The 27,306-nt window shown below is 45.3% G+C and overlaps 1 protein-coding gene across 2 annotated transcripts in view; it reads left to right on the forward strand.

The window, feature by feature from the left end:
- NSD2 (nuclear receptor binding SET domain protein 2) overlaps window positions 1-27,306 on the forward strand; it is a 104,082-nt gene that overhangs the window by 41,829 nt on the left and 34,947 nt on the right. For both annotated transcript variants that reach the window (XM_073574440.1, XM_073574441.1), the window contains 9 exons: window positions 1,536-1,636; window positions 7,308-7,383; window positions 7,901-8,022; window positions 8,506-8,601; window positions 13,670-13,793; window positions 16,515-16,715; window positions 16,801-16,980; window positions 17,122-17,278; window positions 24,553-24,758. In XM_073574440.1, the coding sequence (XP_073430541.1) occupies window positions 1,536-1,636; window positions 7,308-7,383; window positions 7,901-8,022; window positions 8,506-8,601; window positions 13,670-13,793; window positions 16,515-16,715; window positions 16,801-16,980; window positions 17,122-17,278; window positions 24,553-24,758 (1,263 nt within the window). The remainder of the gene's footprint in view (window positions 1-1,535; window positions 1,637-7,307; window positions 7,384-7,900; window positions 8,023-8,505; window positions 8,602-13,669; window positions 13,794-16,514; window positions 16,716-16,800; window positions 16,981-17,121; window positions 17,279-24,552; window positions 24,759-27,306) is intronic.

A 27,306-nucleotide genomic window follows, 5' to 3' on the forward strand; every position in this document is an offset into this window, starting at 1 on the left:
CTATAGTGGTTGTTGCAACTATGCTAGCTATGTTCCAGATAACAAAAGTTTCCTTCCCATTCTCTTCCTCCGTTGTGCGCGGGGCGGACACTTCTGGGTGTATTATCCGAGTCGCATGTATTACCGAAAAAAAAAAAATCACGCTAAACACAAGTGATGATGATGACGGAAGGAAAACTGTGATTATTTATATGCTGTGCATCCGACGCTTTCACTTTCTTTAAGGTTTTAAATGGGTGACCTTAGCCAGCAATAAATAAAACAATTGACCTTTTACCTGGCGTTGCTTTACGTTCTGTCTTTGTGCACATTACACGTACATACGAGAGCTGCTTTCTAGCCGAAAAAGTCTGAGGAAAAACCACAGCGCTGGATGAATTCCAGAGAAGTGCACCTTTTTATGCAAAACTGTGCCGATTTATCTTGTGTATCTCCATATGTTTCCAATTTCATGCAGAGGTATATATGCTCCACCAGTTTTTTGCATTATGGAGAGATATTAAAGGGTTATCCATCTTTGGTAACTTTTTTGCAGTTTTGCGCGGTCTTGCGATCGCTGCATAGTGAGTCAACTGAGAATCTGTCAGATGGGGAGATTATCTTATTTCTTTTTTCCTTTTTTTTTTTTTTTTTTTTTTTTTAATTTTTCCTGAGTTCCTCTTGCCTGATTTATGACCACATCAAAGCTGAATGTGCAGGAAAGAAAAGCCTGTAAAATAAATTAAAAATAAATGAAAAATGCAAACTTTATAATGAGACTCATTTTCAAAAATGGGGCAACCCAATACCTCACACATCGCAAGATTTGGAAGCATATAAAATAGCGCTAATGACCCCTACTTTCTATAGATGGGCTTGCTTGATGTGAACCAGTCAGCCAGCCCCCCTTTTTGCGCACACATCATACATAGCTCCAGATTTTTTGTGAAATTGCACAGTGCTTTGGTTTTTCCTTCCTTTTTTTTTTTTTTTTTTTTTTTTTTTTTTTTTGTGGGGGGGGGGGTAAATGGATTCTCTTGGGGTTGATACATGTCATAAGTTTTGATGGATGGGGGTCACAGAGCAAAGTGCACTTAGGTGAGCATTAGTAAATTTTGAGTTGTCCTTAGAGGAGAGCAGGTCTTGTTCGACCTCCCCCCCCCCCCCCCTTTGTTTAGCAGTCGTGCATCTAGACCCCTATTGATCAGGACATTAGACTTTTATGTGTGATCCATTTGTCAGGGCGCCAAAAATAATGCATTCAAGTACAGTATGCCCCCCCTAGACTATGGCAGAAAATGTTGTGCTTTGTCCGTGGAAAAGCCGATGGGGCGCAGCTCCGGCAATGGATCATACATATATGGCATAAGCCTCAGACCTGTCCGCTGGGGACTGCTTTGCTTCTATCTTCTATTACATATATGCAAAAATAAAATGGCCTACTTGCTATTAGATCTGGCATAGAAAATGTGACCAAATGTTATATGAGGGGCTGGAGAGGAGCGCCTTTCTTATTCCTGGGATTTTCATACACATTTCACAACCTCCCTCTAAAGGTAGATTGCATGAAAACACACGAAGCCACATAGAAGCGGACGACAAAGCCCCCGACGAGGAAGCTGCTCCTAGGAAGAGGCTCAGGACCCAGACCCAGAAGGTAATGTCTTTCCATATGCCATAATAGTAATATACTAACAAAGTAGATCTAACCCTGCAGCAGATGGGAAGAAGCCGTCGCTTTGACAACTTTTTGTATAACTGAACACGGGAGGAATAATATTGCATTCACTACCAAAAGGATACAGCACATAACAGCGATCCAATGAGATCTGCCCAGTGACAAAAGGTTTTGTCACTTGGCGTTAAACCCTTCTGTCACACCGATGGACTTCGCGGTGAGCACAAATCTACAGGTTACTTTTTACATAGGATCATTTTTCCATCTGCAGAACGATTGAACAAAACTTTACATCAGTTACCAGTGACTGGCGGAAATCTAAATCAATCTTTGAGGAAACATTTTATTTTTGCGTAAATGTATGTTTTGGGGATAAAAAAAATCATTTTGGCCATTGGATTTCATAAATAATTTTGCACCCTTTGTCTTCTATAGCAGAAAAAAGAATATCCAGCGGTAGCCAAAAATATATAAAAAAAAAAAATGGTTTATTAATTCCATTAAAAACTGTCACCAAAACGGTCACCAAAAGAGATCCATAGACATAGAGAGAAGCAGACCAAATTGCTTCAGCTTAACGCCTTAATCGGGGGTACCTTGATTAAGGCGTTAAGCTGAAACTAATTGGTATATATTTTTGGCTACCGCTGGAGGATATCCATCCTTTTTTTTTTTTTTTTCTTCTGCTATTTATCTCCACATCCGAGACTGGGGCGGCTCCGTGCGCTGCCTAACAGTTGAAGACTGCTAATCAAAAGTTTGATGAGCTGACTTCCTGTACCCCATATTTCCCTCTGTTTTTTCGAAGTTTGCCTTCTAGAAGTGTATTGCTGGCTGCAGAATGAGTTAACTAAGATCCATGAGTGAGCTCAGTCTAATGGGAGTTTGTAACTTTTAAGTGTCTTTCTTGGCTCCCCTGTGCTGATTTATGACCACATCAAACTTGAACTGCTTTTACAGGCTTTATGAGCAATCCATTTTGACATGATGTGGGGTCAAACATATGCTAAGAAGAAAATGTTTTTTTTTTTGTTTTTTTTAACCTATGGATTTTCAAGATAAATGCAATTTTATGTGGAAACTGTACATAACTCCCAGTGCCCACAAGGAGAAAAAAATATCAATGGGCCTGAGATTTCCATGAATCCCATTCACTTTGCATTCTTCTCGCTGCATTAAAAACTCAGCATCTTGCAGATCCTGCAGTGTAAAAAAAAAAAAATATATACAGTGCCTTCCGAAAGTATTCGGCCCCCTGGAACTTTTCAACCTTTTCTCACATATCATGCTTCAAACATAAAGATACCAAATGTTAATTTTTGAAGAATCAACAAGTGGGACACAATTGTGAAGTTGAATGAAATTTATTGGTTATTTTAAATTTTTGTGGAAATGCAAAAACTGAAAAGTGGGGCTTGCAATATTTTTCAGACCCTTTAACTTAATACTTTGTTGCGCCATCTTTTGCTGCGATTACAGCTGCAAGTCGCTTGGGGTATGTCTCTATCAGTTCTGTACATCGAGAGACTGAAATTCTTGCCCATTCTTACTTGGCAAACGGCTCGAGCTCAGTGAGGTTTGATGGAGATCGTTTGTGAACAGCAGTTTTCAGCTGTTCAAGAATGGTCCTGTGTTTGGCTCCATCCATCTTCCCATCAATTTTAACCATCTTCCCTGCCACTGCTGAAGAAAAGCAGTCCCAAACCATGATGCTGCCACCACCATGTTTGACAGTGGGGATGGTGTGTTCAGGGTGATGAGCTGTGTTGCCTTTACGCCAAATATATCGTTTGGCATTGTTGCCAAAAAGTTCTATTTTGGTTTCATCTGACCAGAGCACCTTCCACATGTTTAGTGTGTCTCCCAGGTGGCTTGTTGCAAGCTTTAAATGACACTTTTTATGGATATCTTTGAGAAATGGCTTTCTTCTTGCCACTCTTCCGTAAAGGCCAGATTTGTGCAGTGTACGACTGATTGTTGTCCTATGGACAGACTGTCCCACCTCAGCTGTAGATCTCTGCAGTTCATCCAGAGTGATCATGGGCCTCTTGGCTGCATCTCTGATCAGTCTTCTCCTTGTTTGAGATGAAACTTTAGAGGGACAGCCGGGTCTTGGTAGATTTGCAGTGGTATGATACTCCTTCCATTTCAATATGATCGTTTGCACAGTGCTCGTTGGGATGTTTAAAGTTTGGGAAATGATTGTGTATCCAAATCCGGCTTTAAACTTCTCCACAACAGTATCACGGAACTGCCTGTTGTGTTCCATTGTTTTCATGATGCTCACTGTGCATCAAACAGAACCCTGAGACTATCACAGAGCAGGAGCATTTATATGGAGACTTGATTACACACAGGTGGATTATATTTATCATTAGTCTTTTAGGACAACATTGGATCATTCAGAGATCCACAATGAACTTCTGGAGTGAGTTTGCTGCACTGAAAGTAAAGGGGCTGAATAATATTGCACGCCACACTTTTCAGTCTTTGAATTTCCACAAAAATTTAAAATAACCAATAAATTTTGTTCAACTTCACAATTGTGTTCCACTTGTTGATTCTTCACCAAAAAATTACATTTGGTATCTTTATGTTTGAAGCATGATATGTGGCAAAAGGATGAAAAGTTCCAGGGGGCCGAATGCTTTCGCAAGGCACTGTATATATCTCATCTTTGTGTGAACACAGCCTTAGGAAAAAGTCAGACGGTGGACAAGGATCACTTGGCACGGACTGGCCGTCGGCTCTCCTGATCTGAGTGTGACTGCACGTATTTGTATGCAGCTGTCACACTTTGGGAGAGCCGCCGGACATTGCGATCCTTGTCCAAGTTATACTACCGTCTGACTCTTCTCTTAGAGTTACAAGTCCCCTCTCCCAATCCTGGCTAAGCTCACTGACAGTATTTCAGTTAACTCATTCTGCAGCCAGCAATGGTCAGTGCAGCACAGAAAAGAAATACCCCTAAAGTTTTACATGTAATCTCAACATTGTAAAAGCAACTGATCAAAGCCCCCTAATATAGTCTCACTGCTATATTACTATCCAATCTTGCAAGACGACATATCCTGCTGCACCCCTCCACACAGATGAGGCGCCCCCTTTTATGACCAGGGCAGCACGGTGGCTCAGTGGTTAGTACTGGGGTCCTGGGTTCAAATCCCACCAAGGACAACATCTGCAAGGAGTTTGTATGTTCTCCCCGTGTTTGCTTGGGTTTCCTCCGTGTACTCCGGTTTCCTCCCACATTCCAAAGACATACTGATGGGGAATCTAGATTGTGAGCCCCATCAGGGACAGCGATGATGTGTGTAAAGCGCTGCGGAATATGTTAGCGCTATATAAATTAAGATTGTTATCCTAGAAGTTTGGATCCTCACAATCAGGCCTTTTAATAATAAAAGTGTATAATAAAACAATACCCTGTCCTGTAGTGCCGCATGCAGCTGCAAGACCTCCGAATCGCTTTGAGAATCATTCGCTGTCTGTTACATATGAATTTATAATACTAGTGATGGAGAGGTAGTTTTATTCCCACACTGCAGCCATTTTTATTGCAGTTTTTAAGTCCACTTCTGCAATTTTGTTCCCTCTGCTTCTTTAAAATTAGATAAATGCAGTTTAAAAAATAAAATTGAATGCACTTATAAAAATAGATTAAATGCAGTTAAAAAATTAAATTCACTTAAACAATGCATTTAAAAAATAAAATTAAATGCAGTTAAAATGATAAACAAATGAATTTATGAAATGCACTTAATAAAATTTAAGTTAATAAATGAAATTAAGTGCACTTATAAAAATATACATGCAGTTAAAAAATGAAAAATTAAATGCACTTATAAAAATATTTAAATGCAGTTTAAAGATAAAAATTAAATGCATTTAAGAAATGCACTTAAAAAATAAATGTGGTTAAAATGATAAAAAATGCATTCATAAAAATACAGAACTTAAATGCACTTAAATTAAAAATTAATAAATGAAATTAAATGCACTTTTAAAAAAAAATAAAGCTAAGGCTAGTTTCACACTAGCGTTTTTGAGCGCAGCGACGGCCTGCGCACGGCCGCCGCGAAGCCCCGCCCCCTGACGCGCCTCCGCCTACCGGCGCATGACGCTGCATGCGCCCTGCGTCCCCTATCGACGGTGCGCCGGCGCAACCAAACTGCAGCAGGTTGCGAGTGGCGCAGGTCGGCGCACCGTCAAAAGGACGCATGCGCCGGCAAACGCATACTGCGCACGGCCTGCGCCCCCCCAGTGATAAAGATAGGGGACGCAGGGCGCATGCAGCGTCATGCGCCGGTAGGCGGAGCTACCGGCGGGGTCGGGGCTTAGCGGCGGCCATGCGCAGGCCGTCGCTGCGCTCAAAAACGCTAGTGTGAAACTAGCCTAAGTGCTGTAAAAAAATTGAAAAAAATCCAGTAAAAAAATATTACATGCACTTATAAAAATATTTTAAATGCCCTTGAAAAAAAAAGGGAAATTAAAACAAACCTTCCTTTCTGCGTGCGCCGCTCTGCAGAATCTGGGTAAACTACATACTTGAGAGGTCTGCAGGAATGTACTGCCCTTTCCAGCCATATGTATGCAGAAAACTAATTGCAGAGGTGAGACAAACTGCGTTTTCTACGACTGGTACGCCGTGCAATATTTCTACATGGCCAGCATTGGATCTGTAGCAGCGGGAAGGAAGGGAATATAGAGATCCAGTCCAAGCCTGGGGAAAAGGCCAAATGACCTCCTGCTCCTTGTATAGATCTGTAAGTCACAAGGTTCCCGCAGATTTCCTACCAGAGCAGACTGTAGTGACGGGAGGTTTCCTGGCAGATCTGGTGGCCTGAATCCCCGGGTGTACACTGCACGCAGCGAGGATGGTATACAGGTGGCACAGTTGCCCACAGCAGCCAATCAGATTGCTCCAGTCATTGTCTGACACTATGGAAAACTTCTGTTTTTTTTTTTTTTCTTCCCCCCAACTTCAATAAATCCCGCTAATGTCTCCATAACACATTAGCAAGTTAATTCTGCAGCTAATGCTGCTTTATTCTTTTTTTTTTTTTTTTTTTTTGGTACAAATAGAATAGACTCCAATTTTTCCATAATCTCATGAAGGACAACTTTTAAAAGGATAAGTTTTTAAAAAATACTGTATCCCTATTCTCCCCCCCCCCCCCCCCCCCCAAGTCTGATATCTCGTCAATGGAAGTGAGCTATGTCTGCTTTACATATAGGCTCTACATTATTAATACAGCAATGACGAGCTTCAGTCACCGAAGATTTCAGATTTTTTTTTTTTTTTTTTTTAGTTACCCCCCCCCCCCCCCCCCCACCACCACCACCCCTCCTCCGTGCACATCATGCTGCAGATGTACAGCGTCATGTCACTTCCTGTTTACGCAGCTGCTGCTAGAAGGAGGCTCTTCTGCAGTGTGTCCACTAGATGGCAGTCAGGAACAGGTGTACAGCATGATGGGACTATTCCTGTTGCCCCCCTCCCTGCCCCACGTCTCGCCCATCGGCCGCTCATTTAATGCAGATTTTGATTACACAGAAATGGATGTTTAAGATACTGATGAACTGTAAGGTTAAGAAATATTGATTCTTCTTTTTTTTTTTTTTTTTTTTTTCCTTCCCTAAACTATAGAAAGCCGAGATCCGTAACGAAAAGTCCTCCAGACCCTGTCGTAGCAGAGAAAGCGCCCCCATTAGGACCCAGACAGGTAATGCACGTCATCTTATCCAGATCTGACTTCTTGTGACATATATTCTACATAGTGACCACCCACCCAAAAATTTACTTTGGCGGTTTTGTGTGGTCGCCTTCCTAGAAGTTTTGATATAGTGGTGTATAATATTAATAGGGCTGGCTTCCACACAGCTTGACCCCTTTATAATATTTGATCACGGCTCATCTGGCTCCCGACACCCCTAATTTTAGGTATTTGATTCAGGTCAGGGCCAGAGGCCGGTCTCTACATTAGTCTGTAAATTTGGACTTGTGGAGCTGGCCCCACTAAGAATATATAGTATTAAAATGAGCTGGGCAATAGGGACACATGTCCCCTGGGAGGTTCCCCCTGGTATCTCCCTGTCCAGTTTTGGTTTGATTGACAGGTCTCACTATACAAATATAAGGAGAGACCTGTCAATCAAACCAGCCTCACCACTGCATCATCAGGATTAGCTAGCGTCCTCAGTGGTGCAGTAAATGGAGACTTTTTTTGGTTTGTTTTGCAGCGGTGCACAACCTGTCTGATGCCTGTAAGCCACTGAAGAAGAGGACTCGCAATAATGACCTGGCCTCGGTCACACTGGCCGCGAGCAAGAGTTCATCTCCTGTGTCTATGATTGAGAACGAGGTACGCACCGTCCTGTTTCACCTGTTTTTTTTATGTGAGCGTCATACTGAGACTATATGGCAGTATTTTTTGCATATTCCCTTCTGAGTTTTGCAGACGTGGAGATTTTTTAATTTTTTTTTTGCAACGGTTAGAGTTGAATACAAAAGAAAAAAAATTGCTAAATCCTGGTCCAGCAGCTATGTTGGCAGTACTTGACCGCCAGATTGAAGCGCTACTAGCCAATTCGTAGCCCCTAGCACTCGAATGAATAGTAGGCTCAATGCAATCTAATGTTTGTGGCATGGTGCACATATGAAGTTACAGGGCCTGCGTATCGGACGATGCACAGGGGATGTAGGTAGAAGGCTGGCAGGGCTCTGGCATAGCAGACACGGACTGACGTTCAGTTCTTGGTTCAAAGTCTCTCTTGACCACGTTACCCATATGGAAAGATGGTGGTGACGTCCGATGTTTTTATACTAGGTTTTTCTTCTGTTGCAGGTGTCTGATGAAAGATCAGAGTCTCCTTCTGAAAGTGCCGATGAATTGTTAATGTGCAAGAAATCCGAAAAAGGAAAGAAGGAACTTGTGTGCCCGGTAACACATGACAACTTTACATTTCATGGCACCAGCCAACTACTTTAGTATGGCCCCCTGTGTGATCCCGAATCCCCCCACCCCCCGCCACCTTATTCTGGGCGTGCAGTGACTCCTGTTGCCAATAAAGCTTTTTTCGGGTATAATGGAGAGTAAAGGGGTTCTCCGGTGATCAGTGGGGGTCTGACCTCTTGTATCTGGCCCCATCTGTAGAACGGGGAACTTATGTCCTTTACAAAATGTTGCGGCAGGGCAGACATCAGACACTTGCTCCATTCATTCTCTGGGGAAAAAAAAGCCAAGTGCTGCGCTCAGCAGCCACATAAAGCATGAATGGAGCGGTGGTCAGTGGTGCGCTGATGCCCCATTATATCATGGATAAAAGAGCAGGTTGGACCATCACCAATGAGTAGATTATCACTTGTTTTCATCGGACAACCCCTTTTTAAAAGGACTATATCAGCACAGAGTGACGGTTCAAGCCAAGCACAGGTGCTTGGTACATCATGGCGGGGCTGAACAGTTCAGTGTCCCTTTCCATTTACAAATCAATCTACAAATCAATTCTTCCATTGCATTTTATGGCATGACGAACCAATATTCTAATTCTTGATTTTAATTTATTGATCCAGATTTTCAGTCTGTGGCACTCCAGATGTTCCAAAACTACAACTCCCAGCATCCCCCGAGTACTTTGGCACGAGCTGTAAAACCAGTTTAAAACATTACAACATTTACATCTTTATGGTCCCATAAAACAATCTGTGTAGTCTAGTAAAACTTTTTTTTTTTTTTTGACGTTCGGCTCGGTGTGCGGTCAGTTGTTCTCTGCGGATCTAGCCTGGGTTCTCTAGCAGAAGCGCTCTCCGCATAGTCTAAAGGCCAATGTCCCTAGAGGAAATGCAGGGGGTGTAAAGGGAATGTGAAAATCGCCTTTTATTCACCGCGGATTTTTATGGTTAACAAATACTTTTAGCAGAAGCTGAGCTTTGGGTCAATCAAGAGGGTAAAAGTTCTCTACACAAGTCCTGGTCAATGGTTCTCTGCTCTGTACCCTGGTCAATGGTTCTCTGCTCTGTACTGTGTAATGGCGGTGTCTGACTGTGCAGAGACATGGTCTAAACTAAAGAAATCTCCAGGGCAGGTAAACACTGAAAGAGCGTATACAGACAGGACAGCAGGCGATCACAGCTGATAAACATTTCCCTGCCTGTTTAAAAACAATGTTTTACCTCAGAGACTTAGGCTGTGTGCACACGCTGCGGATTCCGCTGCGTTTCCGCAGCGGTTTTGGTCGCTGCGGACACGCAGCAGTTTTAGCTGCGGTGTACAGTACCATTCATTTGAATGGGAAAAAAAAAACGCTGTGCCGACGCTGCGGAAAAAACCGCGCGGATTTGCTGCGGTTTTGAATCCGCAGAAAGAATTGCATGTCAATTCTTTCTGCGGAAACCGCTGCGGGTTCCTTTCTCCACCATTGTGGAGATAGTGAATCCGCAGGACCAAACCGCAGGCAAAACCGCAGATAATCCGCAGGTCTTTGTGCACGTACCCTAAGGGTGTTTTGTCTGTTTTTTACCTCAGAGGCGAAGGGTACTTTTTCTTTACATCAAAGACTAATGGTGCTTTTTTTTTTTTTTTTACCTCCGAGACGAAGGGTGCTCTTTTTACCTCGGAGACGAAGGGTGCTCTTTTTACCTCGGAGACGAAGGGTGCTCTTTTTACCTCGGAGACGAAGGGTGCTCTTTTTACCTCGGAGACGAAGGGTGCTCTTTTTACCTCGGAGACGAAGGGTGCTCTTTTTACCTCGGAGACGAAGGGTGCTCTTTTTACCTCGGAGACGAAGGGTGCTCTTTTTACCTCGGAGACGAAGGGTGCTTTTTTTTTTTTTTTTTCCCTTACCTCAGACGCAAGGTTTCATTTATGATCCCGTTCTGTCCTGTTTGCATCCTCCCCTGCCCAGGAGATGTGGAATGATTAGACAGAGTTTTAACACATCCAATTGTGGAAATTATTATTCCAAGATGTACTGATTCGTGTACTTTGTGTGTGGGACAATCCATATGACCCGGACCTCGCTCACCCGTTACATATTCTTTTCTGACCGTTGATTGGTGCATTGTACAGGCATAAAAATGATTCACTTATTGATCTGGTCAGTGGCTCAGCAGATAAGAGCACCGCCTTACACTTAGGCTGTGTGCACACGCTGCGGATTCTGAAGCGGATTTGGCCGTTGTGGACCCGCAGCAGTTTTTGCTGCGGTGTACAGCACCATTATTCCCTATGGGAATAAAAAACCGCAGTGCAGATGGTGCGGATTTTTCCGCGCGGTTTTTCTGCTGTTTTGAAACCGCAGAAAGAACTGACATGTCAATTCTTTCTGCGGATTCTGCTGCTGTCTGCCATCTCCTCCATTGAGGAGATCAAAAAACCGCAGAGCAATCCGCAGGTAAAACCGCAAGGTCTTTTGACCTGCGGATTTTACAAAATCCACGCGGCCAAATCTGCACTACAATCCGCAGCGTGTGCACGTACCCTCCTCTGTGAGTCGGTGGGGCTGGATTATGGGATAGAGCAGATCTGGTATGTTTGGCTCAGATCTACATGGCGTTAAGCCATTCAGTACCCTAAGCGTGTGTGCACATGTTGCGGATTCTGCTACTTAATTTTCAGCGCGGATTTTGCAAAATCTGCAGGTCAAAAGACCTGCGGTTTTCCCCTGTGGTTTGACACCTGTGCAATGGAGCAGGTGTAAAACCACTGCAGATTCCGCACAAAGAAGTGACATTCTGCAGGTTTAAAACCGCAGCAAATCCGCGTGGAAAAATCCGCAGCATATGCACAGCGATTTTCATTTTCCATTGAAAATAATGGTACTGTACAACGCAGCAGAAACTGCTTCGGATCCACAGCAGAATCCTCAACGTGTGCACACAACTTGGTCACGTCCTGCTGGCCCAGTTCCCAAATTCTCCACCTACTCTGTAAGATTTCTCACTAACTTAGGCTCTGCGGAGACTCATGATGCCAAGCTTGTGCCTTATGTATTGTGGGGGCCATTTTTTTGCACTTGGTACAGGGTGTCAAATTCATCAAAATGAACAGTTCATGCATTCCACACAACCTAAAAAATTTCTTTTTTTTTTTTTTTTTTTTTTGTAAAAAGCACTCCATGACCTTTAAAAAAAAAAAAAAAACACAAATGAAGATTTGGGTCAAAACATCAGGAAAACCCTGATCTATATCCACAGTCAATCCAAATCGATCGCTGATGAAATTGTCTTTTGACTTTTTAAGAATGTCATTTATATATGCCGAGGTCACCACAATACATTTTCTAAAATTTGGGACAGATGGACTTTACTTTCCTCAGACCTCCGCTGTCTCCCCTTACAAGCGCACCCGAATAGTCGGCTGTGGGGGTCATAAAGGAGGACACCGAGGCTGAGAACAACCTTTCCTTCCCTTTCGACTAATCATAATATATCTGTATTTTTCGTAATCCCCTTATTCTTAGTGAGAAGAGCGCACACGGCGGCTAAACTTGACTTTGTTTTTAAACTTTATTTTTATTGTTATTTCTGTCAGTATTGTGCATGTTCACATTTTCATATCTCATTGGCGTAGATATTGCCTTTATGAAAACTGTTACATTGATTTATGTACATCCTTCTCATATTTTTTAATAAACTTTATATGTTTAAAATGTAGTTTTTATTTACTGTATTTTCAGAACTTTTTTTTTTTCAGCAAATCACAATCTGTATTAAAAATAAAACTGATAAATATTGCAATTTTCTCACCTGCCACTGGGACTTTTGAGGAAACACATGAACATTAGACACAATGACCCTATCTTTTGTATTGAAGCTGCTAATGAGCGTGTGCAAAGGTTATTGTGAAAGGTGCTGTGTATAGTGGTGTTACCGGTCATTGTAATCCTGGCTGTGATGATAGTGAGCCTGATGAAGAAATCTTACTGAAAATACAGTAAGTGTGAGTATAAAACTGCCCCCAGTGGCCAGTCTGAAAATTGCACAATTACGATTTATATTTTTCTTTTTTAAATTTAAGGTTATATGAAAAAAAAAAAACTTGACTAACATTTCAAAACAATAAATGATACAAGAATTTTTTTTTTTAATTTGTAGCACATTTACCTTTTAAAGGGAATCCGTCATACCTTTTTTCGACTATGAGCTGCCGGCACCGCCATCAGGGGCTTATCTACAGCATTCTGCAATGCTGTAGATAAGCCCCCGATGTAACCTGAAAGAGAAGAAAAAGGAGGAGTTATACTCACCGGGGTGTCCAGTCCGGTTTTGGTCCGATGGGTGTTGCGGTCTGGCGATTCCCATCTTCATACGATGCCGTCCTCTTCTTTGCTGCCTGTCGTGGCTCCTGCGCAGGCGCACTGCTCTGCCCTGTTGAGGGCAGAGCAGAATACAGCAGTGCGCTGGCATCGGACCTCTCTGACCTCTCCCGGAGCCTGCGCACTGAAGGACTCTGCTGTGCCCTCAACAGGGCAGAGCAGTGCGCCTGCGCAGGAGCCACGACAGGCAGCAAAGAAGAGGACGGCATCGTATGAAGATGGGAGGTGCCGGACCGCAGCACCCATTGGACCAAGACCGGACCGGACCTCCCTGTTGAGTATAATATAACTCGTTTTTCTTCTCTTTCAGGTTACATTTGGGGCTTATCTACAGCATTACAGAATGCTGTAGCTAAGCCCCTGATGGCGGTGCTGGCAGCTCATAGTCGAAAAAAGGGGTGACAGATTTCCTTTAAGAGACTAGATCCACAGTGATCAGCTGATAAATTCTAAAAATATATATATATATATATATATATATATATATATATATATAGCGCACACACACATATTTTTAAGCGTTTCAGGTGGAAAGTATGTGTTTGTATATTCCTGCAGATAAACTATAAAATTTCAAGTACAGGTATATATCTATATCTATCTCTCAAAAAATATGCATACAATATCCAACAGTCATCCATATTGTGCAGATTTTTTTCTTGTTTTGCATTACAATATTCTTTTTCTTTCTAGCTCTGTGAAAAAACAGGTGATCTCGTGTTATGTGAAGGTCTGTGCTGCTCTGCTTTCCATTTATCATGTCTTGGACTCTCAGAAAGACCAAATGGCCCATTTCAATGTGAAGAATGTACATCAGGTAGGAGGTGGAGGATAAAATTGCCCACACCACACATTTAGCACTTTAGTATTGTCTGCAGTCCTATTTCCCTAACTGCTATTGTGCCGTCTCGTAGAGTATCGCTCTGTGGAGAGAACGTGTGACTGGCGGGGGTCGCTCTGTGGAGGGAGCGTGTGACTGGTGGGGGTCGCTCTGGAGGGAGCGTGTGACTGGCGGGGGTCGCACTGTGGACGGAACGTGTGACTGGCGGGAGTCGCTCTGTGGAGGGAACGTGTGACTGGCGGGAGTTGCTCTGTGGAGAGAACGTGTGACTGGCGGGGGTTGCTCTGTGGAGGGAACGTGTGACTGGCGGGGGTTGCTCTGTGGAGGGAACGTGTGACTGGCTGGGGTCGCTCTGTGGAGGGAACGTGTGACTGGCGGGGGTCGCTCTGTGGAGGGAACGTGTGACTGGCGGGGGTCGCTCTGTGCAGGGAACGTGTGACTGGCTGGGGTCGCTCTGTGGAGGGAACGTGTGACTGGCGGGGGTCGCTCTGTGGAGGGAACGTGTGACTGGCGGGAGTCGCTCTGTGGAGGGAACGTGTGACTGGCGGGAGTCGCTCTGTGGAGGGAACGTGTGACTGGCGGGGGTTGCTCTGTGGAGGGACCGTGTGACTGGCGGGGGTCGCTCTGTGGAGGGACCGTGTGACTGGCGGGGGTCGCTCTGTGGAGGGACCGTGTGACTGGCGGGGGTCGCTCTGTGGAGGGACCGTGTGACTGGCGGGGGTCGCTCTGTGGAGGGACCGTGTGACTGGCGGGGGTCGCTCTGTGGAGGGACCGTGTGACTGGCGGGGGTCGCTCTGTGGAGGGAACAAATATAAACCTAGCACTCAACGTAAAGGTATATAGGAGAGGGGCAAACGTGCCTCCAGATGCGGTGTCCACCGGACACCGCATCTGGAGGCACATTTGCGCCTCTCCTATATACTGACAAGCTCATTACCTTAGAGAGATTATTCTCCTCAACGCTTAAAGTACCATCGTCCTTTCTGATAGATGCCTATAAGCTCTACACAATCTATATACCACACGTAACTGAATTTCACATTGACCGAAATGTCTTTTTCCGTGTACTACAATAAACCGCCTTGCAAATACCTTTTAAGTTGAGTGCTAGGTTTATATTTGTTGCTTTAACGGTTTGGGAACCTAACCTTAGCACCATCTTGAGTTGTGCTCACGGTGTTCTTTCTATCTGTGGAGGGAAGGCGTGACTGGCGGGGGTTTGTCTGTGGAGGGAAGGCAAGAATAGCGGGGTCGCTTTGTGGAGGGAAGGCGTGACTGGCGGGGGTTTGTCTGTGGAGGGAAGGCAAGAATAGCGGGGTCGCTTTGTGGAGGGAACCCGTGACTGGCGGGGGCCGCTCTGGTGGAATTGTATTCCATCACCATGGATGCGCATTAGGGTGACCGCAAAAAATTGATGTCGGAATTTTGTCCGTCTGGACCCCACAAAACGATTCCCCTTTCCAGATATTGAGAGAGCCAAAATTTGAGCTCGATCAAACGACGTTAACCCGTGCCGCTCGTCGCTCAAAGTTTGAAAAAATCCAAATTGAGGTATTTTAAGATTTAGGTATTTTGCATAGTCTGTTAGACTATAAAGAATGTGACAACAACATTGCAGAAATAGCCCTGACCAAATTTTCGAACCATTTGTGGTATTTGAATGCAGAGTTGGTGGGATTATCGTTTTTTGATCCCACCATTACAGACAATGAAAAGTTGTTAATGGCTAATAAATTGCTCAGTAGCACAGATCAGAGCACGCTAGGGTTGTAAATCCAAAAGTTAGGAAAGAAAAATTAAAAGAGGTAGGAAGTAACCGACTTTAACGACCTTCTGACAAAAGATGAAGAACAAAAGCAATATGTCCTGCAAGTTGTAAGCAAATGCCGAGCATTATATTCTGACGTTTCAAAAACTACTTTAACAAAAGCTCTAGAATAGATTAGATAACTATGTAAAATTATCAACTCATGTAGGTTAGCGTGCTCTGATGGTTCATCTGTGCTACTGAGCAATTTATTAGCCATTAACAACTTTTCATTGTCTGTAATGGTGGGATCAAAACACGATAATCCCACCAACTCTGCATTCAAATACCACAAATGGTTCGAAAATTTGGTCAGGGCTATTTCTGCGATGTTGTTGTCACATTCTTTATAGTCTAACAGACTATGCAAAATACCTAAATCTTAAAATACCTCAATTTGGATTTTTTCAAACTTTGAGCGACGAGCGGCACGGGTTAACGTCGTTTGATCGAGCTCAAATTTTGGCTCTCTCAATATCTGGAAAGGGGAATCGTTTTGTGGGGTCCAGACGAACAAGATTCTGACATTTTTTTTCCCCCCCATATGAGATCCGGTCACCCTAATGCGCATAGGTCTGCTTAAAGGGAATCTTGTCACCTACTCTTGGCGGGCAATTTAAATGAGGTCGGTCCGGTCCGATGGGCGGTGTTTGCGATCTTTGCCGCCTCCCCATCCTTGGCTGCCGCCCGACCGCAGTTTTTTCATGAATAGGTGTCCGCCATTCTTCGTGCGTGCGCTAAGCATTCTTGGCTCGCGCACGCGCAGTATGCTTTGCCCAACTGCGGGCAAAGCCGAAAAGCCTGACTGCGCGTGCGCCGGTTAACTAGGCCCCGGAACACAGCAAAATACTGCTTTTCTGACACCCCCGTGCTTTTCTGATTTTCTGCAGGCATTCACTCATGTTTTATATGTAAAAAAAAGGATGGAGATGTGAAGTGCTGCACCGCATCAAACTGCGGCAAATTTTACCACGGGTCCTGTCTACAGAAGTATCCCAATGCCATAATTGATGGGAAAGCAGTGCGCTGCCCGCTGCATCACTGTGCCAGCTGTCTTATGCCCCAACGCTCATGTACCCGGGTAATCAAAGGTCAGTGGTTAATCCGTCCATGGTGTGTCCTGTGCTTGGATAACTGTTTCTGGTGCTGGATGTTTAAGATGTTCATGTTTTCTAGCTAAATTGACCCGATGTGTCCGCTGCCCGGTGGCATACCACGTGGGAGACTCCTGTATATCTGCAGGATGCACAGTGCTTTCTCCTTTCAACATCATCTGTTCTGCTCACTTTGTCGCCAAAAAGGGCAAAAGTCACCATGGCCACGTCAATATATGCTGGTGTTTCGTGTGCTCCAAAGGTATGTATGTATGTATGCACGGTTACATCCTGCCCTAAGATGCTGAGTACAAAGTAATAACACAATCCACTACTTCTGTGCTGTAGATTCAACATGCCCTCTTTATATTTGATACCTTTTTTGGGGGGTCTTGCTTTGTAGGTGGCAGTCTGCTGTGCTGCGAGTCCTGTCCTGCTGCTTTTCATCCTGACTGCTTGAATATTGAAATGCCCGACGGCAGCTGGTTTTGCAATGACTGCAGAGCAGGAAAGAAGCCACAATTTCATGACATAGTTTGGGTGAAGCTAGGCAACTACAGGTACGAGTTTTGTAGAAGTAACTCCTCAAATGGCACTGCTTGTAAAGGGATGGAAAGTGAGCGGAAGCCATAAAAAAGCTCAAGGTTAGTGATGAGCGAGCGTGCTCGGATTAGGAGTTATCTGAGCATGCTCGGGTGCTAAGTGTATCTTCTGCGTGTTACAAAAATATATAGCCACAAGCCGCTACACATGCGGTTTGTTAGACAATCCCTGCATGTATTGTGGCTGTCGAACAGCCGCGAGACATACAGGTGCATGGACTCAAACATATTTTCTGAGTTTGCCAAAGACACTTGGTAAGAGCCCGAGCTTGGCGGATAACACCTTATCTGAGCACGCTCGCCCATCTCTACTCAAGATCAATGAACCCTGATTTCCCTAAAGACAATACTGTCCCAACAAGATCAGAAGGGACAGGATACCATGTTTCTCTATCGCTTCATTGGGGGACACAGGAACCATGGGTGTATGCTGCTGCCACTAGGAGGCTGACGCTATGCAGAAGAAAAGTTACCTCGTCCTCTGCAGTATAAACCACACCGACTGGCACTAGGTTAATCAGTTTTAGCTTGGTGTCAGTAGGAGGTGGACACGGATCTTTCATTAGATAGACCCATATCTACCTCAGTGTGCGTCGTTCCTTTGCAGATGGATCTTATCCTTTACCTCTGGAGGAATACAGTCTGAACAGTCACAACTGTACTCCCACGTAGACTGAGTACGGCGTGTACTGCCACATCGTATCCTCGTATGTCTAGTTGGCAGAACCCCTAACACGGAAGAGTGTTTAGGTGATCAGGATTCGGTCCTGGCCCCTTGTCTCCTACTCACTCACCCACTAGAGCCTGTCTGAGGAGGCGTGGGCGTTCCACAACACAGGATTTTCGGATGTCCGATCTTTCCTAGATGGGGAGGTACTTCTCTCTCTCTTCCCCAGGTTCCGTCTAGAGAAGATCCAAGTAAAGTAAAGAAGATATGAAGATCAAAGGGAAGAAGACAGAAGGAGATGGTCAATTTCCAACCTTCTTTTATTTTTGGGGCTTTGGTTCTAGTGGTCCTTCTAGGATCAATATGGGGCCTTTTCCCTATATTTCTCTATGGATTGGGGCACTGGGACTACCTTTTGCGGCGTTTTGGGACCTCCTTGCCGCTGCCCCATGCTCTGGCCGTCACCAGCTTTAATTTATGTCCCAACTTCTCTCGGGCTTAGTCGCGGCGTTGGCTCCACCCCCATTCCACTTCGGGCGGGCTTTTCTCCCGCCCGTCGCTTGCTCAGTTCTTTCCGGCCTGCGGCTAGCTCCACCCCCCCCTTTGCTTCAGCTCGGAGCCGCCGCTTGGCTCCGGCCTCAGAGCGGGCTTTTCAGCATGCGTCCCTGCAGCGCGTGCTTTTATCCTCCTGGTTCCTGGCATCCTCCTGCAGTCTCCATTTTCCGGCTTGTGGATACGGATGGTGACCTTTTTTCCCTGCGGGACCTACATCTTCTCGGCACAGCAGACCTACAGCTTGGAAGCAGACTACAGGACAACTGCACTTGCTGTGATTAGCTCTGCTCTGCAGACTGACACTCTTCTCTGCATCTCTTCCTGTCCCCTAACCTTCTGGCATCAGTGGGTCTGCTCAGCATGCCTAATCCCAAAGGAGTAAATATATATAAACTTGGCACACACCAAAGGTTTCTGATGCAGAAAGGTGATTTTTAATTATACAACAGTACATACATACACAGACGTTTCGGTCTAGGACCTTCATCAATGTACGATATATTGTACTGTAAGATTCTTAGTGACTGGGCTTTGTGAGATAGACCAATCCTGTGAGGAGGCACATGAAGCCGTCCCACTGCGTGGTGGTTTGTGGAGTGTGGACGCAGTATCCGCCGCGAATCCCAAGTGCCATACAATATATCGTACATTGATGAAGGTCCTAGACCGAAACGTCTGTGTATGTACTGTTGTATAATTAAAAATCACCTTTCTGCATCAGAAACCTTTGGTGTGTGCCAAGTTTATATATATTTAGTTCACGGATTGGGATCCTACTTGGGCACCACCTACAATTCTTAGGGTTGTGCCAACGGTTTTGTTCTTACATAATCCCAAAGGAGAGCTTTGCCATCTTCCTACCTCCTCATCTTCTTCCTCTGCTCTGATCAGACATTTTGTATGCTCTTCTTGTAAATGTAAGCTTCCTTCAGGTCTGTCGTCTCCCCTCTGTCAGGACTGCAGCAACCCCACTGTGCCCTCTGCCCAGGATTCCCCTTCTTCCCCAGGTGAGAGCGAGGCCCCTATTCCAGTGTGGGCTTCCTCTTTGTCACAGTCCATGGCAGACCTTACCAGGTGTTGCAGACCCTGGTGTCCGTGATTGACAGGTTGCCACATCCGGCTTCTGCAGTTGCTAGTGGGTCACAGGACTCACTATCTGGGCCTTCCAACATAGGCTGCTAGAGATCCAGGAAGGCCCCCCCGGTCTATCCAGGCGGTCCCCCTCTTCCCGATCCTCCTCTCCCGAGTCAGGCGAGGCAGTTTCGGATGCACTAAGGATGACTTGGACATGGAATCAGACCAAGCCTCTAACATGAAAGACCTGGTCCAGAGCCTCATTGTGGTGGTCAACCAGACCTTTAGCATTAAGGATACCTCCACGGAACCTGCAGATCAGGTGGTTTCATTTAGACTGTTGAAACCACCTTCCAATTCCTTTGCTCCACATAGATAATTTGAGGTGCTGTTTGCCAGGGAAAGGGAGAACCCGACCAGATGCTTTCAAAGAGGGAAGCGCCTCGTCATCCTATATTCCTTCTCTCCTGAGCTCACTGCTAACTGGACAGTGTCTCCAACTGTGGACCCGCCAGTTTCCAGACTGTCCACCAACCCTGTCCTCCTGCTTACTAATGGAGCATACCTCAATAATTCCAATAACAGGATCATAGAATCTTTCGCAAAGTCAGCCTTTGAAGTGGCCTCCTCTACATTGTGTCTGGCCTTTGCTTCTACCTGGGTGTCAAAGTCCATAGCTGCATGGGCCAAACAATTTCGTCAGGGCATTCTTGCTGGAGCTTGACCGGAGGAATTGGCTGACCTTGCAGACCAGATTTCTCATGCAGAGAAGTACATGGTATCTGCCTCCCTGGATGCTGCGTCTTGCGCAACTTAGGCGTCCAGCAATATTGTGGCCATCTGACCAATGATTTGGCTTAAGTCCTGTCAGGCGGACTTGTCATCAAAGTCCTTTACCAGCCTGCCTTTCCATGCCACCAGGGGCACAAGTTCCCTCCTTCCCAAGTCCAAACCTCTCCAACCTCCTCTGAAGTGACAGTTTCGGTCCTTTCATCCCTCTCGCCGTTTTGCAGCTACGGAGGAATTTTCCCACCAGCAGGGGCAGCAGGCTTGCCAGGATAGAAAAAAGGCTTCCTTTAAACCCACCCCTTCCTGACATTCCCTTAACACCCACGGTAGATCCACCAGGTCTAGACCTAGCAGATCTTCCTTGGCAGGACTAATCTCAAGATCCATTTTTCACAGTCTTCTACTATGCATTGCTCCTACTGGCCAGTTTCCTACTCCACACTGATGAGGGGCAATACCCCGAAACAGCTGTCTGTGGATGGATACCATGTTTTGGCATAGGTGGTTTCCTTCATTGGAGACTGCCCTTCCCGTGGTTGTTCCTTCCCGGGGAAAGACCTGGCTAGTCATTGCTTGCGTTGAGAAACGTGATGGTGTCTCCGCGGCTTGTGTTTTGCATATTTTTACATATTTCCCATAAGGGATGGGGGCTTTGCTCTAGAATCACTGCGTTGAGAAACATGTGATGGTGTCTCCGCAGTGTTGGATGTTGATCTCCATGAGTTCATTCATCCTCATTTTTCATAATCTCAAGATCCCAGCGTATCTCCCAAGCTGGGTGGTCGTCTGTTTTTTTTCAGAGACGTTTGGCTCGCCTCGATGGAGGACGCATGGGTCAGGGAGGTTGTTTCCTCAGAATACAAAATAGATTTTGTTTCGTGGCCCCGAGATCGATTCTTTGAATCCCATACTCCAAGAGATACTTCTCTGGTTCTGGGTTTCTTTGCATCCTTTCTCAGTTAAGGGGTCATCGTCCCCATCCCAGACAGGGAACGTTTCATTGGTTTCTCTTCAAACCGGTTTGTGGTGCCGAAGAAAGATGGTGCTGTTTGACCCATCCTGGATCTAAAGTTACTGAACAAAAGGTCCCGCCTGCAACATTTCAGGATGCAGTCCCTTCGTTCAGTAATTGCTTCCATGGAGGTGCAGGAATTCCTGTGCTCCATAGACATCCAAGACGCCTATCTCCATGTCTCTATTTTCTCAGGGCATCAGAGATTCCTGTGTTTTGCACTGCAGCAAGACCATTTTCAATTTGTCGTCCTGCTGTTTGTGCTCGCAACTGCTCCCAGTGTTTTCACAAAAATCATAGCAGAGTTGATCACCATTTTGAGTGTCTGAGGCTTAGTGCTCATCCCGTACCTCGACAACATCCTCATCAAGGCTCTGTCTTTTTCTCAGGCCCAGGAAAGTTTGGCCTTCGTTCTCGACACTCTATCACGTTTCGGGTTGCTAGTCAACAGTGCAAAGTCTTGCCTTATTCCAACTCAGCGCTTCATTTTTCTAGGCATGCTGTTCAGCACCTGCCAGACAAGGGTTTTTCTTCCTGAAGAGAACCCCTCCAGCAGGGAGTTCGCTCTCTACACGGCCCTTGGCTGCCTTCCTTATGCTCAGCCATAAAGGTCCTGGGAAGGATAGTGGCAGTGTCATAAGCGATTCCCTTTGCACAATTCCATTCACGACCACATCAGCAGGCCATCCTTTCGCAGTGGGACAGGTCTGTTCTCTCTCTGGATCGTCCTATTTGACTCTTCTTGAGTCAAACCGTCTCTCAATTGGTAGCGGTCATCCCCGCTCATCTTCCAGGGCCGGTCTTTCTTTCCCGTTCACTGGCAGGTGGTGACGAGAGGAATCCCCTCTGCCGATCAATGTCCTCGAGATAAGGGCCCTTCTTCTGTCCCTCCGTCACTGGGGAGGGCTTCTCAGGGGTCTGCCAATCACCAGGGAGGGACTCTGAGCCCCTTGGCGCTGGCCGAGGTATCCAAGATTTTCCTCTGGGCAGAGGCGACTCCAGCGATATCCGCAGTGCATGTCCCCGGTGTGGACAACTGGGCCGCCGACTTTCTCAGCCGTGAGGTTCTCGTGGCGGGAGAGTCATCCCTGCATCAGGAGGTCTTCCATCAGATTTGCCTTCGATGGGGAACTCTGGATGTGGACCTCATGGCGTTCTGGCTGAACACAGAGGTTCCACGGTTAGTTTCCAAGTCCCGCGATCCTCTCACAGTGGGCGCCGACGCTCTGGCCATTCCCTGGTCGCAGTTTGTTCTTATCTGTTTCTTCCCAGGCTGTTGAAGATCAAGGCGGAAGGTGTGCCGGTCATTCTGATCGCACCGAATTGTCCCAAAGGTCTTGGTTAGCAGAGATCGTCAGTCTTCTCGCAGACGCACCCTGGAGGCTCCCAGACAAGAGCGGCTTTTCTGTCCCAAGGACCAATCTCCACCAGAATTCTCGGTCTCTTGATTTAACGGCATGTCTGTTGAAACCCCAGTGCTGAGAGCGTTGGGTTTTTCAAAACGGGTGATTCCACACCATGATCCAGGCTAGGAAGCCGTCTTCTAGGGTCTATTATCGGGACTTGGAAAGCCTATTTCAGCTGGTGCGAGTCTAATCACATCCCGCCTATGTCCTTTTCTCTCCCTTCTATTTTGGCGGTTTTCCAGGCGGGACTTGACATTGGTCTTGCCCTTAGTTCGCTAAAGGGCCCGGTGTCGGCACTTTCCATTCTTTTCCAGAAGCATTTATCCTCCTGTTCTCAGGTCAGAACTTTTCTTCAAGGGGTAGCGCATTTGGCTCCCCCGTACCAGACACCGGTGGAACCCTGGGACCTCAGTCTAGTTCTGGAGGCCCTGAGGAGTTCTCCTGTTGAACCTCTCCCGAGAGGTTTCCCTGTCCTTTCTGTCTTGGAAGGTGGCGTTTCTTGTGGCCTTCAACTCCATTAGGCGCGTCTCGGAGTTGGCGGCTCCTTCTTGTCGCCCTCCTTTCTTGTTTGTTCTTCACCAGGATAAGGTGGTTTTGCGGCCTCCGCCTTCCTTCCTTCCCAAGGTGGTGTCTGCCTTTCAGCGCACATAAGGAAAAAATTCCCCAAAATTCAAAAAAACACATTTGAAAGGTTAACGCACCAAAACCCTGACTAATGCACTAGCAGGATGCAGCAGACCTCCATTGATAAAGGCTGGGGCAGCACAGGTGCAAAACCACTGATGAGAACAGCCAGTAACCCAATATGGTCTGGCTGCCTAGTGGAAAAAAAATGCACACAAATAGGGCTTGCATAGGACATCAGTCACACAGATAAGTGTGGTGCAAAGTGTCCGAACAGCCTATTAATGACGCCCATAGTATTAGCAGGCGGGCTGCTCAGCACTGTATATATGCATCATACAGAAAAAACCAAGCCAACATGAAGAGGTCTAGCTGCATCCTGCAAAAATAAGTGCAAAAAGATGAAAAGATATGGGATATTAGTTACTATTTTGGCCAAAGTAGATTAGCTCACAACCCAACGTCAATCTGGGGACCCTTGACGTTGGGTTGTGAGCTAATCTACTTTGGCCAAAATAGTAATTTACTGCTTTCTCTCTAACTGATTAACCTAATGCCAGTCGGTGGGGAGTATACTGCAGAGGAGGAGCTAACTTTTTTTTTTTTGCATTGTGTCTGCCTCCTAGTGGCAGCAGCGTACACCCATGGTTCCTTTGTCCTCCAATGAAGGCTCAGAGAAACAGATTTTATGGTAAGCAACCAAAAATCTTGTTGTTGTAGTGTGATTGGGGGTCTTTAGTAAGGACCACCATCTATTAACCAGAGCAGGAAACCGTGGTGTACAAACTGGCTGTGTATCATCTGACCCAAACTTGACAGCCTCATGTATAAGGCTGCTGTTTGGATCAAGAGACCCAAAGCCAGTGTGTAACGGGCTGGAATCGCACAAGCACATTTTGAGCCAAAATCTTATGTGATCAAGTGAGAAAAATTGTTTGATAAATCAGCCTTGGTTCAGAAAAAAAACTTCACCAAAATATAAATCCGTGTGATTCCAGCCTCGTGGAATAATGTAAATTTCCATCATGTAGTATGTCATTGTAAACTTGTGAGTTTTTTTTTTTTTTTTTTTTTTTTTTTAACTTTTATCTTTTTTTTATAATAGATGGTGGCCTGCAGAAGTATGCCACCCCAAAAACATCCCTCCAAATATCCAGAAAATGAATCATGAGGTCGGGGAGTTCCCAGTGTACTTCTTCGGCTCCAAAGACTATTACTGGACACACCACGCACGGGTGTTTCCGTACATGGAGGGGGATCGTGGCACTAGACATCACGGCATGAAAAGCATCGGCAAAGTGTTTAAAAATGGTGAGATTAGAAAAATGGTCACATCTTCATATAAAAAGTCTTTTTACAGTATTCAATCATATCAGTCAGTGTAATTGGGCTCCTTATGTTCCGCCACGCTTGCATATTGGCTTATATTAGCGGTGAGAGCCGCCAATCACTTCCAATAATCAATGAAAAACTATCCAGTGCCGCATTCCGTTTTCCATGTCCAGTAAGGACTGGTGGCCGTATCCAAGATATATTTGTTTTCTCAAGTGTTAGGGGTTGTGTCCACCATTAACCCCTCTCTGCTATATGACCTACTATCCTGTTCATGTGCTCTGGTACTTAATTCCCATGCACGGAATAGTACGTTATATGTGATCAGGGCCTTGCTCACGGGGGGAGCGCGGCTGATCGCGGCCTGGTGTCAGCTGATTATCACAGCTGAAACCCGGCACTATGTGCTAGGAGCCATCACGGACCGCTCCCGGCACTTTAACTCCCGGCACACTGCGATCAAACCATGATCGCAGTGTTCCGGTGGCATAGAGAAGCATCGCGCATGGAGGGGGCTCACTGCATGCTTCCCTGAGACCCTCAGAACAATGCAATGTGATGGCGTTGTTCTGAGGGCCTCCTCCCTGCAGGCACCTAGAAGCCTCCTGCAATGCCTGTTAGATGGCTGATCTGACAGTGCTCTGCAAAGTGTCAGATCAGCGATCTGACACTGTATTGTATTGTCACACCCTGGGACAAAGTAAAAGAAAAAAAAAAAATATACCCCAATAAATTCATTTCTTTATGTAAATAAAAAAAAAAAAGTAAAAGTACACCTATTTAGTATTGCAGAGTCCGTAACGACCCGCCGTATAAAACTGTCCCACTACCCCTTTAGTGGACCCCTTAAAAAAAAAAAAAAAAGGCAAAAAACCAATGCTTTATCATACCACCAAACAAAAAGTGGAAAAACGCGATCAAAAAGACAGATATAAATAAACATGGTACCACTGAAAATGTCATCTTGTCCCGCAAAAAAGCGCCACCACACAACTTCATCAGCGAAAAAATAAGTTATAGCTCGCAGAATAAAGCGATGCAAAAATAATTTTTATATAAAATTGTTTATTGTATAAAAGCGCTAAAGCATAAAGAAAAATATAAATTAAGTATCGCTGTAATCATACTGACCCGAAGGATAAAACTGCTTTAGAAATTTTACCACTCGTAGAACTGTATAAATGCCCCCCCCCCCCCCCCCCCCCCCAAAAAAAAAAAAAAAATAGTAAATCAAACCCCCCTTTATCACCCCCTTAATTAGGGAAAATAATAAAACTAAGTGTCTATTTCTATTTTCTCATTAGAGTTGGGGCTAAAGTTGAGGTTGGGGCTAGGGTTAGGGTAGAGGATAGGATAAAGTTGGGGTTAGGGTTTGGGCTAGGGTTAGTTTAGGGGCTAAAGCTGGTTAGGTTTGTGGTTAGGGTTATGGTAAGGGTTGAGATTCGGGTTAGGGTTGGCATTAGAATTGGGAGGTTTCCACTGTTTAGGCACATCAGGTGTTCTCCAAATGCAACATGGCGTCTGGTCTCTGTTCCAGCCAATTCTTCGTTGAAAAAGTCAGTGCTCCTTCCCTTCCGAGCTTTGCCATGCGCCAAAACAGTGGTTTACCCCCGCATATGAGGTATCGGCATACTCATGACTAATTGCACAATAACTTTTGGGGTCCAATTTCTTCTGTTACCATTGGGGAAATAAAAAAAAATTGGGGGCGAAAATATCATTTTTGTGGAAATTTTTTTTTATTTTTATGGCTCTACGTTATAAACTTCTGTGAAGCCCTTGAGGGTTCAGAGCTCTCACCACACTTCTAGATAAATTCCTTGGGGGGGGTCTAGTTTCCAAAATGGAGTCACTTGTGGGTGTTTTCCACTGCTGAGGCACATCAGGGGCTCTCCAAACGCGACATGGCGCCCGCAGACCATTCCATCAAAGTCTGCAACCAAAACGTCACTACTAACCTTCCGAGCCCCGACGTGTGCCCATACAGTAGTTTTCTCCCATATATTGGGGTATCGGCGTACTCAGGACAAATTGCACAATAACTTTTGGGGTCCAATTTCTCCTGTTAACCTTGGGAAAATAAAAATAAAATTGGACCTGAAGTAATTTTTTTTGCGAAAAAAAGTTTCCTTATATACTCGTGTATAAAACCGACCCCCCCTAACTTTGCCACAGAAAACTGGGAAAACTCATTGACTCGTGTATAAGCCTTGGGTGGAAAATGCAGCAGCTGCTAGTAAATTTCAAAAATAAAAATAGATACGACTGTTGAGGTAGGGCTAAATTAACCCTTCACGGTTGATCCAGTGATTTCCAAATTAATTCACAGGGCGTTGCTAGCAACTGGTAATGACCACACGGAGACGGGGGTCTCTGTACGGGAGGATCGAGGCAGATCACTGAGCCCCTTTACTGAATCTCACATTACATAGCATTCTGCTTAATTATGCAAAGTATACAGCTACCAATAGAATCGTAATACATTTAAGCCAATAGTATTGCAAGAAAATCAGAATATGTCCCCAGC

The sequence above is a fragment of the Dendrobates tinctorius genome, unplaced genomic scaffold (assembly GCF_039654945.1).
Source record: "Dendrobates tinctorius isolate UK_male_01 unplaced genomic scaffold, ASM3965494v1 ptg000039l, whole genome shotgun sequence".
Classification (NCBI taxonomy): Eukaryota; Metazoa; Chordata; class Amphibia; order Anura; family Dendrobatidae; genus Dendrobates; species Dendrobates tinctorius.